The 15,038-nt window shown below is 35.1% G+C and overlaps 2 protein-coding genes, 1 long non-coding RNA gene and 1 other non-coding gene across 6 annotated transcripts; 3 read left to right on the top strand and 1 right to left on the bottom strand.

The window, feature by feature from the left end:
* Positions 1-1,913: 1,913 nt before the first annotated feature.
* LOC111905751 (16 kDa phloem protein 1) lies at positions 1,914-5,000 on the top strand. 2 transcript variants are annotated; one of them, XM_042899559.2, is made up of 7 exons: positions 1,914-2,188; positions 2,498-3,314; positions 3,468-3,581; positions 4,131-4,196; positions 4,277-4,415; positions 4,504-4,639; positions 4,773-5,000. In XM_042899559.2, the coding sequence occupies exons 3-7, from the start codon at positions 3,515-3,517 to the stop codon at positions 4,827-4,829; spliced, it is 465 nt and encodes a 154-aa protein (XP_042755493.1). In that variant the 5' UTR covers positions 1,914-2,188; positions 2,498-3,314; positions 3,468-3,514; the 3' UTR covers positions 4,830-5,000. The 2 variants fall into 2 exon arrangements, with proteins under 2 accessions (XP_042755493.1, XP_023757253.1); XM_023901485.3 differs by lacking the exon at positions 2,498-3,314.
* A 2,036-nt stretch (positions 5,001-7,036) lies between these two features.
* Positions 7,037-7,109, top strand: TRNAK-UUU (transfer RNA lysine (anticodon UUU)). The gene has a single exon. It is a non-coding gene; the product is annotated as a tRNA-Lys (tRNA).
* Positions 7,110-8,877: 1,768 nt separating this feature from the next.
* Positions 8,878-11,672, top strand: LOC111905752 (uncharacterized). 2 transcript variants are annotated; one of them, XM_052768677.1, is made up of 8 exons: positions 8,878-9,007; positions 9,448-9,558; positions 9,658-10,361; positions 10,445-10,544; positions 10,654-10,713; positions 10,775-10,858; positions 10,964-11,071; positions 11,158-11,672. In XM_052768677.1, exons 1-8 carry the CDS (start codon positions 8,939-8,941, stop codon positions 11,512-11,514), a joined length of 1,593 nt encoding a protein of 530 aa, XP_052624637.1. In that variant the 5' UTR covers positions 8,878-8,938; the 3' UTR covers positions 11,515-11,672. The 2 variants fall into 2 exon arrangements, with proteins under 2 accessions (XP_052624637.1, XP_052624636.1); XM_052768676.1 differs by having other exon boundaries at positions 10,654-10,858; positions 10,971-11,071.
* On the bottom strand, positions 10,003-10,655 carry LOC122196546 (uncharacterized). Its single transcript, XR_006188559.2, has 2 exons — positions 10,428-10,655; positions 10,003-10,330 (listed from the first exon to the last, which is right to left on the bottom strand). It is a non-coding gene; the product is annotated as an uncharacterized LOC122196546 (long non-coding RNA).
* Positions 11,673-15,038: the final 3,366 nt, after the last annotated feature.

Genomic DNA, 15,038 nt, shown 5'->3' with positions numbered 1-15,038 from the left:
TCTAGTTTTTAGATCATTTTGAATCACCTTAATCGGAGTTACGAGTTAGGAGATAAGGTCAAAATATTGACGAGGGGTCAAGCTGTCCAACAACATCCTTTATGTATCTTCTTCCTGTTTAAGCTCACATTTTCCTACTTATAGCTTCCATATTGCTTCCGAGCATGTCTTTTACTCCATATAACAGAGTTTAAACATAATAAGTACCTTTTGTTCTATAATAAGCGTAATTATAGCTAAAAGTATTAAGATATGATGTAAAATATATATGTAGATATGCACATATCGCCGTTCATCCTCTTCTCACGAGCCTTTAATCTACCTATCACTTCTTCAGTGGACATTTCATTTAGATCCCCAAATTACTCTAGAGTTAAGGCAATTTGCAGGAACTTAGATGACATGGCTCAATAACTTCTTTACTTCATATGACTCTTCCACTGTGTCCCCCAATGGTCGTAAAGTACTCACCACATTGCTCACCTTCACGAAAAAATCATCTACACTTTCAAATTCCTTCATGTTCAGGGCTTCAAATTCTGCCTTCAAGGTTTGAATTTTCGACACCTTCACTCGATCGGCTCCCATGAACATTATCTTGAGGGCATCCCATGCTTCTTTAGCCGTTTTCTTTTCAGCCAATTGCAGTAATAGATCTTTAGGAATTCCTTGGTAGATTGCTGCCAAAGTCATATTGTCTTTCTTTGTTTCTACAAGAGTATTGGAAGTTCTTGGCTCAACAGCCTTCCATACGCCATGAGCCTGCATGAAGACATTCATTTTAACAGCCCACGTTGCATAGTTGCTCCGAGAAAGCATTGGGTAATGCAACGTGATCTGACCATCCTTCCCACCATTCCCCGACATTTCTTCTGGACGTGGTTGATACTTGGGCATGCACCAGATTCGCTCTGATACCAAATGTTGGCTTTTTGAAGGAATGCTAATGACTTTTCACAAGATAATAAAGCAACAGGGGACAAAAACTAAATTATCACAGTGGGTATAAGCTGAAACAGAATGGGACAAAAGAAATACATAGGGGCAGGGGCAGAAAGATGCACTGTTTCATTCATAAACTGGAAAAATAGAGAATACAAAACACCTCGTACATGCCTACCTATTTAAAGCAAAACTTAGCATAAAAATAGCAACTGATTTTACCGCTAGCTAAAGACCAAGAGACACTCACCCACATGGCCTTGACTTATTCTCTCTACTACTTCTAGATAAAAACAAATAAAGAAACGTGCATTGACTAAAATAACTCTGAACTACTTTAACAATGTTCGTTTCCACCTTCTTTTTGATTTAGACTTCTAATGATTTCTTTTTGTGTTCACAACATAGTTGAACTTGTACTTGTCGATAGGCCCTGAACGGTTGCCTATGTTGTGACCCTGATCTTGAGAGAAACTGATTTAGGGTATAGAGTTTAAGCAAGTTATGAAATGGTGTAGAAGATGAAGGCTTAGTGTGTAGTATTGGATTAATTGATTTAGTAGGCTTGTACATTTTTCATTTTTACTTGTACATACATATTATTGAAAAAAAAAGGAGTGGAAGCTTATTTATTTTGCTTTTTTATTTAAAATTAGTTAAGAAATGCAAGATAAACTAAAATAGTATAAATGTCATTTTATATGTGTAAATGACCAAACCATAAATATCAAATTCATAGTTGTTTTAATAGGACTAGTACAAAAACGTATTTGTTGGTATGATGGTTTATTTTGTTGCTTTGATAAACACTTTCATATCAATAAATCAAGTAACCACAACAATAAAAGCATTTGTTGGTGCGATTTCATATGATCATACCAATAAATGCATTATTTCGTTTAAAATTTTCATTTCGCATGCAATCCCTCCAAATTTGCAGAGATCCCTTCCATTTATTTGGTTTGACTTTTTGTTTCCCTCACACTTATTTTGTCTCCCCCGTTCCTCCCTCCCAAATCCACACCCCTATCTCCCATATCGACTCCTTCACTTCTCCTTGCAAATCGACTTGTCCTGAATACACTATGTGATTCCAAAGTCAAAAAACATAAAGCCATGTAGGCTATATCGCTCGATTCCAAAAATAGTTATCTTCTTGTTCCCAATATTCCAATAGGCAGAAACATAGTCACAACCTATGATGACCCCTTCCCGCCAGTGACGCTTCCTCGTTATAAGTTTCTTGGTATGTGGTTTCTTTTCTTTAGTTAATATGTTGTTTAGATTTCTTGAAGTAACATTAACCATTTAGGTCTACGTATCGTAATGGCAGATAAGTTGTTTATCGTAATGGAAAATAAGTTGTTTTAACTTGCCAATTATATTTTCTTGTTGCTTGTTTTCTAAGTATATCTATTTTACTTCGTTATCCAACAATGGGGATAATCGAAAATTTTATATGCAACAGGTATTCTTCTATTTCTTTTTTATTTTCTTGTTAACTAATTAGATTAGAATTTCTTTGTTATATTTATATTATGGGCTTTTGGTTTAGGGAAAGCCAAGAATTAGTAATCTCAGCGAAAGGTAGAAGCAATCGTGTACTCCAGCTTTCCAAGACAAACACATAAGTCGTCACATATGGGTTGTAAACCAAATACAACATCATTTAACATCATGGTTGATGCTTATTTAATATTTGGTCATCAGGAAGGATCGAAAAACTATGAATTTGTATACTCATCCAATATTTGCATTAAGAAAATTATTAATCATGTCAACATTTTTGGCTGTCTTTGGATGCAGTTTTGTAATTGTGTGTTTTCTGTTTAATAATGTGGTTTCTTGTTTGTTGGTACGGTTTTGGTTGTCTTTAGTGCGTTTTTATAACCACACAATTAAATAAGGGTATTTGTTGATGCGATATTAGTTGGTGCAGTTCGATTCCCGCACCAATTATTGATTTTAATCGCAACAACAGCCAGTGCAATCGTCTTTCCTACATTTTGCAAAGCAAGCGAACAAATTAGGATATTTTGTCTAAAGTGTAATAGAATAACATTTTTCAAGTATCAAAATGCCTTTGTTTTAATTTCCTCAAACGAAATCTATAATTTGCAGATCATTAACTAATACTTATGAGAAATAAAAACAATATTACATTTCTTATATGACTTGGTAAAAGATTTATACTAATAAAGAAGCTACTCTTCTCATGAGGGAAAGAAAACTTCAACTAGATTTGAAAATTCTACTCCATGCTGAACAAGTCAAAGACGCCAGCCATTGTAGGAATCTTGAAGTCTTGATCAAAATAATAGCACCACAACCAAGCAAATAACTGACTCTTTAAATAGCCATTAAAGATGCAGGTAGGTTGATTGGCATGAATTCAAAATACGAGGGTTTAACTTGTAATTGTATAGATACTCTCATCTCCCAGTCTTTATAGTTCCATTAATGCACGTTGCCGTGTGCGTGTGATTTTCAATTTCATTTTCACTTCATTCTTCTGTGTGATTTAGCAAACCAGATAGATTCATAGGGAGAGAGAAATCTGAAAATAAGAGAGATGACGATCGGAATAATGGAGGTGAATCTGGTGGATGCTCGTGGTCTCAGCAATTCTGATTTCCTCAGTATGTTTCTTATTTTTCTCAATTCCAATTCTTCTTATACCTTTTGTACACCGATTTTGTTCGAAATTTGTTTGATCAGACGCGATTTTTCATTTTATTTTTGTATTGCATCTGTTTCTCGTAAATCTTCGGCTAGAATTCGACATGATCAGTTGACGACTAGAAAGTCCTACAAACGTTCTTGGCATTAACACATTAATTAATTTGGTGGACCCAGTCTGGATATTTTGGTGATTTACATTAAAAATTAGTATTTATGATATTTTGTTGTAGTCAACCATTGATTGTTAGCACTCCGTTCATCGTGTGTTTCTCACCTAATTACATGATTTATAAATTAAGATCTATTGTTGATCTAATTAATACTATTATGTTAATGTTAGTGATTTTTGGGCTCCACTTACCAATTTTTTGTCAATATGATTGTGTGGTAATAGCTTAACTTGAAGCGTACACGAATCTTTATCAATAAAAAAACCATAAATCTATGTTTCCTTAAAAGGCTTACAAGCACAACATAACTTTATACTATTGGTTCATTTTACACAGATAAAATAGATCCATATGTGTTGATTCAGTACAAGAGTCAAGAACACAAGAGCACTATAGCCAAAGGTAAAACATTTTCCTTATTTAGTTAAATTAAATGGTTTTTTTTTCATTGTAAACTTAATTACCATCTTTAAATGATACAGGGCAGGGAAGCAAGCCAAGCTGGAATGAAACATTCAAATTCAGGGTGGAATTTCCAGGATCAGATGAACAACCTAAGCTTGTTCTCAAGATAATGGACCATGATACATTCTCATCTGATGACTACATTGGACAAACAACGTATGTAAAGACTAATTAATTTATTAAATCAAAGATAACATTTTGATTACAGTTTCACAAAAAATCACAAGTTCGTGTATGCATGCAGAATATACTTGAAAGAAGTACTGGAACTAGGAGTGGAGAATGGAAGGTCTGAGCTACGTGCTCAAAAGTATAGTATTGTGGATAGTAGCCAAAGCTATCGTGGAGATCTTCGAGTGGGTGTCTCCTTCACCCCAAGGGTACATACTCTCTTAATTAATTACACCTGTTATATACACAATTTATATAAAAAACATACAAGAATGACAGGTATTTTTGATAATTAATTGGCTTATATATAATCTGTGTCTTTGATTTGATGGATACGTACAGGTGGAAAATGAAAGTTATGCACAAGAATTTGGAGGATGGAAAGAGAGCCAATGGTAGTTAGTTTGTGGGTAATCCTTTGGTTTTTCTGTTTGGAAAATGTTTAAGTTTTGAGTATGTGAATTTTAGATGTTCGAAATGTAAATTGTATTTCCTTGTTTTAGTGGTCAAAGACTCGAAATGTTCATGGAACTTGAAATGGTTTCTCGAGGTTTATAATTTTGTTTTTTATTCGTGTGTTCCTCACCAAGGGTTACATCAAATATTAGTATTCATATAATTCTTGTTTTATGTAGAAAGGTTTGATATTGATGTCTGATACGACAAGAAAGTAGTTTAATTTTGGTGTAAACCCCATAAATTTTCATTCAAATAATGTAAAGAGAGATGTGTAGCATTCAAAAAAACATGATTGCTACAAGAAAATATAAAAAGGCAATAATCTAGTCTATGAGGAATACTTGTTGGTAGGTAGCACTGTACTATGTAGATTTATTATGAAAACTTTGAAAAACTATTTTGGTCTTTATATAGTAGGACTAGGCTGGCAGTGATTAATCATGCAGCCTTGTATGTCCTTGTTTTTGTTTTCTTTTATTCGCTCAAGTTCTAAACAAGAAAAAGGAAGAGGCAATATACCAATTGAATGCTCATTAAAATAACAAAACTAAAGGTGTTATCAAATTAATGATTAATTTTTCAGAATTATCAATGAATTTTTATAAACAAAGAATGTTTGGAACACAAATAATCAACTCACCAAATTGTTATAAATTTAGAATGTTTGGAACACAAATAATCAACTCACGAAAGAACACAAGAAGATTTAAATGGAAACCCAAAACATAAAAACCATAAGGTACAAAAAGTAGAAACCGCCAAACGATGAAGATAGAAAAGAGGATGAAAGAATGAATAAAAATATGACATCTAATGGCTTTATATAAAACCCTACAAAATGTCTTAATCAAATTCTAAAACCCGTAATAGTTAGGAAATATTTCTATCTAAATGAGATTATAACAATTTGATAATTCTCCAATAGATGTTAATTTCGGAATTCACATAAAATAGTAATAATGCAATAGCAATACAAAAAGGTTGCATTCAAATGGAAAGTAGTTTATATGTTTGATGCAACACAGACAAATTCAACACTTTCAGCAAAGTTGCATTCTACAATAACACATTGTCATGCAAAATTTAGGTTTTAGATCCTTCAACAAACTCGACGTTAAGACGAAAGCAAAAACCTTAGCAAAATCAACCTTCAATACTTCAGAAAAATCGGAATATATGTTATGTCAAAAGTCCCAAGAACTTAAACTTGAATACTAAACTTGGATATAGTAACCGACTTTGTGAAAACCTAATTGTTGAATGTCATCCCTTTGGGGTTTTCATGTTTAACTAGAGGGGTCATCGAAATTACATGTTTAGTATAACCTTTTGAATATAGTGCCACACATAGTAGAAGCCATTAGACTTCATCAAATCCGTTTTAAAAAATTATTAGTTTTGCGAAAATAAAATAACATGTGAAAATGTTTTACAATGGTGAACATTTATATACTAAATTGGCACAAAATCAAACATATTTCGAAATCCATTTTATGAAATTGATTTTAATCTTACAACATATCCGATGCTTGAAATATAAGTTGTATTTGGTTGCTTTAAGAGTGAAATGTTTATTACATTTAATATAACTTTTTAAAATATTGATTTTAATCCTACAACATATCCACCAAATGAAAATAAGCTTGTGAAAAGGACAACACATTGGAATATTAAGTATTTACACATATTTACATTTTTATTTCACAATAGCCTAAAGGTCAAGGATTGATACAGTATAGTCATACATTATACATATTATATTTAAAATTTGATTTAACATTAGACTTTCTATTTTTTTAAAAAGGGACCACTTTAAATTACAAGCTTAAAACTTATTGATTTATGTAGAGAAAAACTTTATATCAGTTTCATTAATCAATCACGTATGTCAAATAGTGTTCATCATAAAAAAAGAACAAAGTGGTTTTTTCTATTTGATAAAGAAAAATTTTCTAATATAGATACATAATATTACAATTACATGTAAAGTAAACATTATATTGTGAAACATACTTTCAAAATCAGTTTTGAAAGTTATATATTACTAGTTTATACTTTATAATCAACTAGAGACTTACTCAACTTTGAATTTGACGCCTTAACTTTCCTATAATGGTTTAAACAAAATATAATCACCATAAACATCAGCCGTTCTAGCTCAGTTGGTAGAGCGCGTGGCTTTTAACCACGTGGTCGTGGGTTCGAGTCCCACGGATGGCGTTTTTCATTTTTTATTCAGACATTACATTTTTTTTTTCTTTTATTGTATATGTTTTAGGCCAACCGGAGACTATCATTCCTGTCTTCTTTTCCTTTGCGTTTTACCTCGTGATCACCAAATGCTGCTTTCCACATACATACATAACCAATCTTCTCTCCATCGAACAAACAAATAAATATTGTTTTACAATATCTAAAGATTTTATCTAATAAGCAAATTATATGTCCAAAATAACTATATTTTAAGATTTCATATTATGATACTTCGTATGTAATTAAGGTTTTACATAAATAAGATAATAACGCTCATATTTCTGGACTATTTTGTAAAGGAAGGTTTGTTGACTATGCTCAAAGATATAGATGGTTTGTTGCCGTTTGTCTTGAAGGGATTTATCTTCTGTGAACTTTCATCTAGTCCAAACAATGTTTGAACTACTCAGTTGGTAGCGGCTTTGTTAACATATATGTCAAGTTCTGCCCATCTTTTCAACAGAGAACCTATTTTCATCAAGAACATAACGATTGAAATTCAGCGGAACATCATATGATTCGTCTTCTCATGTGATAGAGTGGATTCTTTATCAAACTTAAAGCACTATGATTGTCATTATACAAAGCATGTATCTCCAAGATACTCAAATAACATTAGCTCTTACACCATTTATCGTGCAAGCAATCAAACAAAGATAATAAAATGACACAAAGAATTAATGTGGTTCGGTCGATGTGACCTACGTCCATAGGCAATAAGCCAATAACAATGAAACCTTTTTTATTACTTGACTATTACGAAAGTGATACATTGGAAAATCAAGTTACAAATACCTATAACCAGAAAAACCCTAAAAACTATTTGGTTGAGTTCATATACTCCAAACACTTATCCCTTCAAAATCACCATTCAAATGGTTTCTTCACTTCGTTCTGGATACAATAATCGAGTTATAATTTGGATCACCGAATTTCAAGTCACACACTAACACATGATTTGAGAGGATATGAGGGAAAGGTCTCCGCATATGCGATGTGCTAAGTAGTCCAATTCAAAACTATGCCGCAACTCAAACTCATAGTCACCCATGTTACATATTGAGTGGTGCTTAGTGAGCCGTACCCGCTAAGCTAAAAGGAGGTGGTTAAAGATGCATTTGCTTACAACAACAATCCATGAATAATTCGAGTCACAAGAATAGCTTCAATCAAGTTGATTGAACGTTAATTATAGGTTAACATTGTTTTTCAAAAGAAAAAAAAAACATTTCATTAACACCTATACCATACATCCATTAATGGAAAAGATACAACTTGTGTCGCATCCTTATTATATATGTGACTTGGCTTTTAAAAAGTTTGGAAACAACTTGCTCATTGAGTTTGAATATGTAATAAGTATAATTTCAGAAAATGAAAAAGACAAATTTCGGAAAAGCAAAATTCAAATGACAATATGATATGTATCACGGGCCAAAAACCCATGCCAAAAAGTTCTTTCACGTAACAGAAATCAAGTGGGTGAGAGAAGAAGAAGGTTTTATGACTTTATTCTTTTCATTTCACGGGTTTCATCTCCCCACCACCACCATAACCACCGCCACCTCCTGCTTCCTTAAGTTCACGTTCACAATTCACCATTCACCATTCTACTTCAATAACTTGAAAACAATCAAAATTAGATGGAAAGCGATGCTTTGGACGTAATTAAATTATTAAAATATTCGACACTGAGTAGTCAACATGCAACTGTACCTATATTATAGATCCATACACTCCCCTCCAAATCACACCTCCCATATCATCTCTCTCTGTATCTCCTACATTTCATAGGAATGAAATTTGAAGAACTCATCATGCAGGAGACGCGTGAGAAGCAAAAAACAATGCAACTTCAGGAAGAGGTATTTTTTTTTTTCTTTCTGTTTTCTCTAAATGTCATCGTCTAATTGGTACAGAATTACAGACCAAGTCTAATATCATAGTTTGAAATGGTTGTGAAAACCAGATTGAATGATGTTTGATTACAGTTGTATTCCTTTATATTTTCATCTACTTAATTTGAAACGAATCAAATGAAATGGTTATGAAAAAGAAAAAAAACGGATTGAATTTTGTTTGTTACGACTGCCTTCCTCTGTATTTCGCCTAGTTAATTTGAAATGGATCAAACGTAATGATTATGAAAATGGAAATTGATTGTTGTTTGATAACACTATCTGGCTTCGTCTGGTTAATTTGAATCGATTCAAATCAAATGGTTATGAAAACGTTGATGAATGTTAGATTAAAAATTTTAAACGCCATCTATATGTACTTATCGGTTGTTTCCATGGTGAAAAAGGTTGATCAACTTGAAGCAGAATTAGAAGATGAACTGAAACTGAGCAAAACCTTGCAGTATGCATTAGATGGTCCTATTCACCCTTGTTTCTCTACACACCTTCCCTTTAAGGTAGATTAGAAAATCACTTTATTTGATTCCCCTTTTCAACCATGTTACCAATTTTTCACAAAAAAAAAAAATAATAATAAAAATACTGTTTGGTTGCAGATAAAAGAACTGTTGACTGAACTGGCTACAGTGGAAGAAGAAATCATGTGGCTGGAGAGGAAAGTGAACAAGTTGAACCTGAGTTTGTACTTGGAGAAAAAAGAAACCAGGGAATGGGAGTTCCGGCAGCTGAGAGACCTCCATCCACAATCACACAACCACCACCACCGACCACGAAAGCACACACTTCGAAGACAACAAAATCGGGCCAAATTCATGAGTTATGAGTTACAAGATTATGACTCAAAGAAAAGTTTTCCACTGGTTAAACAGAGAAGATCCTTCCATGGTTCTTCTATTGACATCAAACATGCTAAACTTCAACTTTCGGTTTTGCGAACAGACGATATCACTAAAAATCCAAACAAGTTGTCGGAAGATCTCATCAAGTGTTTAATAGGAATATTTCTGGAACTGAATCAGCCATTGATCGACAGTGAAGAAGGATCGGATATTGTACCAAAGCATATCTCATGTATGAATTCAAAAAGCTTCATCTCTAAAACAGCCTTCAATTGTACTTGTACACCACCAACCTTCTTCTTCAACAATAACGCTTCAAATCTCGACCCTTATGCCACATTACTTGATTCCGATTACACAATCAGAGACATCGGTCCTTACAAAACTTTCACCCAAATCACACGTAACACCTTGGACCATACTCGCATTTCTGAATGCTCCAAAGAAGTCGGAAAACTCAGGTAATTAATTCTAGAGGCTTCTGAAGATACTACATACGCATATGAAATATGAAATATGTAACTTACCATTTTTTTTTTTTTAGAATTTTGATGCAGAAACTCTGCAATGTGGAACTGAATCTGCTGACATACAAGCAGAAGTTAGCTTTCTGGATCAACATATACAACGCCTGCATAATGCATGTACTGTAAGAAGACAACTCAATAAAATAAATCAGTTGAAATGCACAGCATATAATATTGGAGATTATGATTTAGGATCTATGTAATGTATATTTAATATTTGTTGCAGGCGTTTCTTCAACATGGATTGCCCTCAACACAGGAGAAACTACTGGTTCTTATGAACAAGGTACATCTGATAAAAATGTTGATTCATGATAGAAATCCTAAATTGAAATTATATGATTCAGGCAGTAATCAACGTCGGTGGCATTGTGGTAAATGCATTAGGAATCGAACACTTCATTCTCCGGTATCCATCCGGCTCCGGTCATGTAAGTTTCATATTCAAAAATTAACACAAGCGAACAGCTTAACAACTTGAAAGATATAATAAATCTGACATGATTTTGTTATAATAATAACAATAATCCTACAAGGGTCCAGCAAACGAGAGGGAAATGTTACTCCGACAGACGTACGGACTGGGGTTCCCGGAACCCAATGTGAGCTTCGGTCTTTGCAGAGGGAGCTGGTCTTCGCCGGCGGTAAGAACTAAGAACATAAGTCAGTGGTTGGTATGTAATTACTAATTAGTATGTGTTGATGAGGAGGGTGATATTGTAATTTGCAGCTTAGGGTTTATACGGCGGAGGATATCGTGAACGAATTGGCAAGAGCGAGGGTGGAGTATCTAGAAGCTTCGGTAGGGGTTGTAAGCAAGAAGAAGATGATTATGATACCGAAGCTTCTGCAATGGCATATAAAGGATTTTGCGGATGACATGGAGTCGCTTCTGGAATGGATTTATAGCGAGTTGCCGCAGTCAGGGACTGGGTCGCTGAAAAGGTTGATAATGGAGTGTTTGAATGGTGACACCAAATCCAGTCCGGCCAAAATGATAGAGATTCAGCCGTATGTTTATGAATTCCGATATTTGTTGCCACGACATGAAATTGGAAGCGATGAAAAGGGCTTAACATCTTGTTAGGTTAAAGACAGAGGAACACCATGTATTATTCTTCAATCTTTACACTCTTGTTAAAAATTTAGTAATTATATTGTATAATAGAAAGTCTACAACTACAATGTAATATATTTTACTTTGTTTTTATACGTTTATGTATTTTATTATATGTTTGTTTGTTAGTCGTTTGATAGCTGGTAATTAAGTTAGATCCAACTGAGTCGGAGCCCGAAACCCTTACTGGGGGTTTACTAGCTTTAAACGAACAATTTTATCCTTCGTTTTATGTAACTGTATTGTAGTTATTTTAAATTAATATGTAAAATGGTTTGAAACTTGGTTACTATTTACATACAAACAAACATACATGCTCCATATTATTGAAACTTGGTTGCTATTTTTTCAATACTCTTTCTCCCATTTTAAAAAAAAAAATAAACTTTGTTGCTTGAAACGAATCCAAATTTTACTCAGCTAAAAGCAAAAATAATCCAATAAACTTTGGTTTTCCCAAAAGAAAAACACATATCTAAATTTTACAAAAAATATGATCGAAAGAAATACATTTACTAGTTCATTTTGAAAATATACAAATGAAACTCTAAATACATAATGAGATAAAAATAGGACTACACGACAATACTTGGATGTAGAAGTAGGTTGTACTTGGGCACCTTTTTGTTTCTTGGCTCCCTAAAATCAAATTAGACGAAGATGAGATATTTGATTGATACTAGAAGTTTGATTACACCTTTTATACTTGGGTTTAATATTTATAAAGACATTGTAACGTCCCAAAAATACGAGCCAAAAATTTCATTTTTAAAACATAGACTTAGTAAAACATTATAAATAAAACGTTCACCGATCATAACATTTCATAAAAGATATCGCATGTCTGGAAAACATTTTCATAAAACATAATAAATGTCAGGGTACAAATCTCCAGGAAGATCTCATAGTGCGGAATACGAGGCATGTGTGTGATCGGCCGCTACCACGCCAGCTTCTTCCCCTTCGAAGAAGAAGTACCTGAAACCAAAACTGAAAACTGTAAGCACGAAGCTTAGTGAGTTCCCCCCATAATACCTCATACCATACAAACATACAATGAACAGCTAGGAGATACGGGCCTCGCCCACACTCATGAAGATACGGGCATCACCCACACTCCGCTAGCTGGGAGATACGGGCCTCGTCCACACTCCACTATTTGGGAGATACGGATCTCGCCCACACTCCACTCTCAGAGAGATACGGGCCTCGCCCACACTCAGCTGCTAACCCATAATATATAAGTATCACACAGACAACAAGTATAGACAATTCTATCATACTGGCATATATCATAATCAACTCAATCAAGAGATACGGGCTCAACCCACACTCTAATACTAACATCTCGTCTATACGGGCCGGCCTTGGTGCCTTAGACCCGTTACTACTGGAAGGAAACTCACCTCGAAGAGTAGCTACCGAAGGTCTGACCGCTAGACGTCTGGCTGCTGCACCGGTAATCCTCCGGCTACAAACCCATAAACATAGATTAGCCACTCATAAATACCCTTAGGTCAATTGACTGACCCATCCCTGGTCCAAGGTCAACTCTTGGTCAAAGTCAACTTCCAGTTGACTGGACTCGCCGAGTCGTGGCACAGACTCGTCGAGTCCTTCTCCTACTAACTCGGTCATACTCGCCAAGTCCCTCTTTCCACTCACTGAGTCACCCTTGACTCACTACTCGGGACTATGGAACCGACTCGTGGTCCGACTCACCGAGTTCCACGAGCAGGTCCCCTACTTACTTCCAATCCTCACCAGAACATCCGCAAGAGGATTTGGGGTTTTGGGACTACGTTACCCTGTTGACCCCTCGTGCAGATACGAAGGGTTGGACCTTCAACACTTAAATCCCTTCTTACTTAGTGAAAGTTCATATGACTCACCGAGTTTGAAGAACAACTTGGCCAGTTCCAGATAATCATCATAGGACTCACCGAGTTGTTCTTCCAACTCGCCGAGTCTAAGACTATCTTCATAGAACTCGCCAAGTTCCACTTTGGGACTCGCCGAGTCCCTACGACCCACTCCCCATACAGACCAAAAATGAGACATGCAACGCTTCTAACCCATAGATCTAAGCTCCTAGGGAATGCTTATCACGTAAAGTTGCAAACTTTACGTGCATGCATGGCCCTATGAGCTCAAGAAGGCAAATCCAAGCTTCTCAAGGGGTCATACACTTAATAGGGACCTCAATAACCCCAACCACAAAGACTTTATACTTCTAGGATGTCCATAAGGTCCCAATCTGAAGTCCTTTCAGAACTTAAAGCATAAATACATGGAATTTAAAGTTTTAGGGCTTGAAACCACTAATTTGGGACAAAAAGGAGATCTAATGAACTAATGATCAAGGTAAGAACTTTTCTACCTGAATGGAAGCTTCTCACAGTGTAGATCCCGGATCTACCTCCCCTCCTTGCACACTTCAACCTCTTCTTCCTTTCTCTAAGCTCCAATCCTTCTCCACAAGGCCAAAATCACTCTTAAGAACAATATGGGGGCTAGGGTTTCTCTCTACAGCTCTCTGGAAGTGTTAGGGACTGAAGAGGCCAAGTTAAAGCGTTTAAATAGGGTGCAAACGCCCGAATTAGGGTTTTTGTCCAAAACATGGTCTACTCGCCAAGTCCGGGGACCGACTCGCCGAGTACAAAGTTCAAACCCCGCGCCTTATCCCGCTCCTACTCGGCGAGTTGGTCCTTCAACTCGCCGAGTCCAAGGCAAAAAGCATAAAATTAAAATATTAGCCACAAGAAATACGTACCAGAAACCAGGTGCTACAGACACCGTTGCCAACATGTACCTAATAAAGACTCATATTGAGCTAAAAGATACAGTTCATGGACGCCAAAACCCAGTTCATGGATTACCATCATCAAACCTGAAACGAACATCAACTAATCAAAACATGAGCATCATGAAATGAACTTGACCAAGATAGAAATAATTAATTGGACCTTTAATTTGACATTACAAATCTAGATTCTACCTTGAGTCAACCAACAAAGCATGAGTCTGGAAACTTCATATCATCGAAATACACTTTCGGACATCATAAATTACGTTTATCACAATCATCGATTGAAAAAAAAATAACCCTGGAAAAAGGTATCATCAAACATGTTTAATCCAGTAAAAAACTAATGGGTTTCAATCCATCCTTATACACGAAGAAGAAACATGAAATCGTAAATGAAAATCAGAATCGGTCAATACTCAAAATCATATAGAAAGATATAAGAAAATAGGAACACGATGGACAATAAAACCTAAAACTAGTAATGAAGAACAAAAGGTGATGAGAATAAAAGGATCCCAAACCAAATGAGTAGAATAATAAAACCGATAATGGAAGAAATCATGTATGTGCAAGAAGAAAGGAAGGAATCGTGTTTGGGGCTAGAAGGAGGAGAAGGGCGAATGTGGGTAAAGTCTCAGTCATTGTATTTTTTTCATGGACTCGGTAAGAGACTTAAGGACCGGGT

The sequence above is a fragment of the Lactuca sativa genome, chromosome 2 (genome assembly GCF_002870075.4).
Source record: "Lactuca sativa cultivar Salinas chromosome 2, Lsat_Salinas_v11, whole genome shotgun sequence".
NCBI classification, from domain to species: Eukaryota; Viridiplantae; Streptophyta; class Magnoliopsida; order Asterales; family Asteraceae; genus Lactuca; species Lactuca sativa.
Note: the sequence above shows the minus strand (reverse complement) of the source record. Positions and strands in the feature narration are given on the sequence as shown.

Coding starts and splice junctions, on each gene's coding strand:
- LOC111905752 (XM_052768676.1), top strand. CDS start 8,939: ATGAAATTTGAAGAACTCATCATGCAGGAGACGCGTGAGAAGCAAAAA. Junction 10,859..10,970: donor ATCCATCCGGCTCCGGTCAT/GTAAGTTTCATA, acceptor ACAAGGGTCCAG/CAAACGAGAGGGAAATGTTA. Junction 11,072..11,157: donor GGAGCTGGTCTTCGCCGGCG/GTAAGAACTAAG, acceptor TGTAATTTGCAG/CTTAGGGTTTATACGGCGGA.
- LOC111905751 (XM_023901485.3), top strand. CDS start 3,515: ATGACGATCGGAATAATGGAGGTGAATCTGGTGGATGCTCGTGGTCTC. Junction 4,197..4,276: donor CAAGAGCACTATAGCCAAAG/GTAAAACATTTT, acceptor TAAATGATACAG/GGCAGGGAAGCAAGCCAAGC. Junction 4,416..4,503: donor GACTACATTGGACAAACAAC/GTATGTAAAGAC, acceptor GTATGCATGCAG/AATATACTTGAAAGAAGTAC.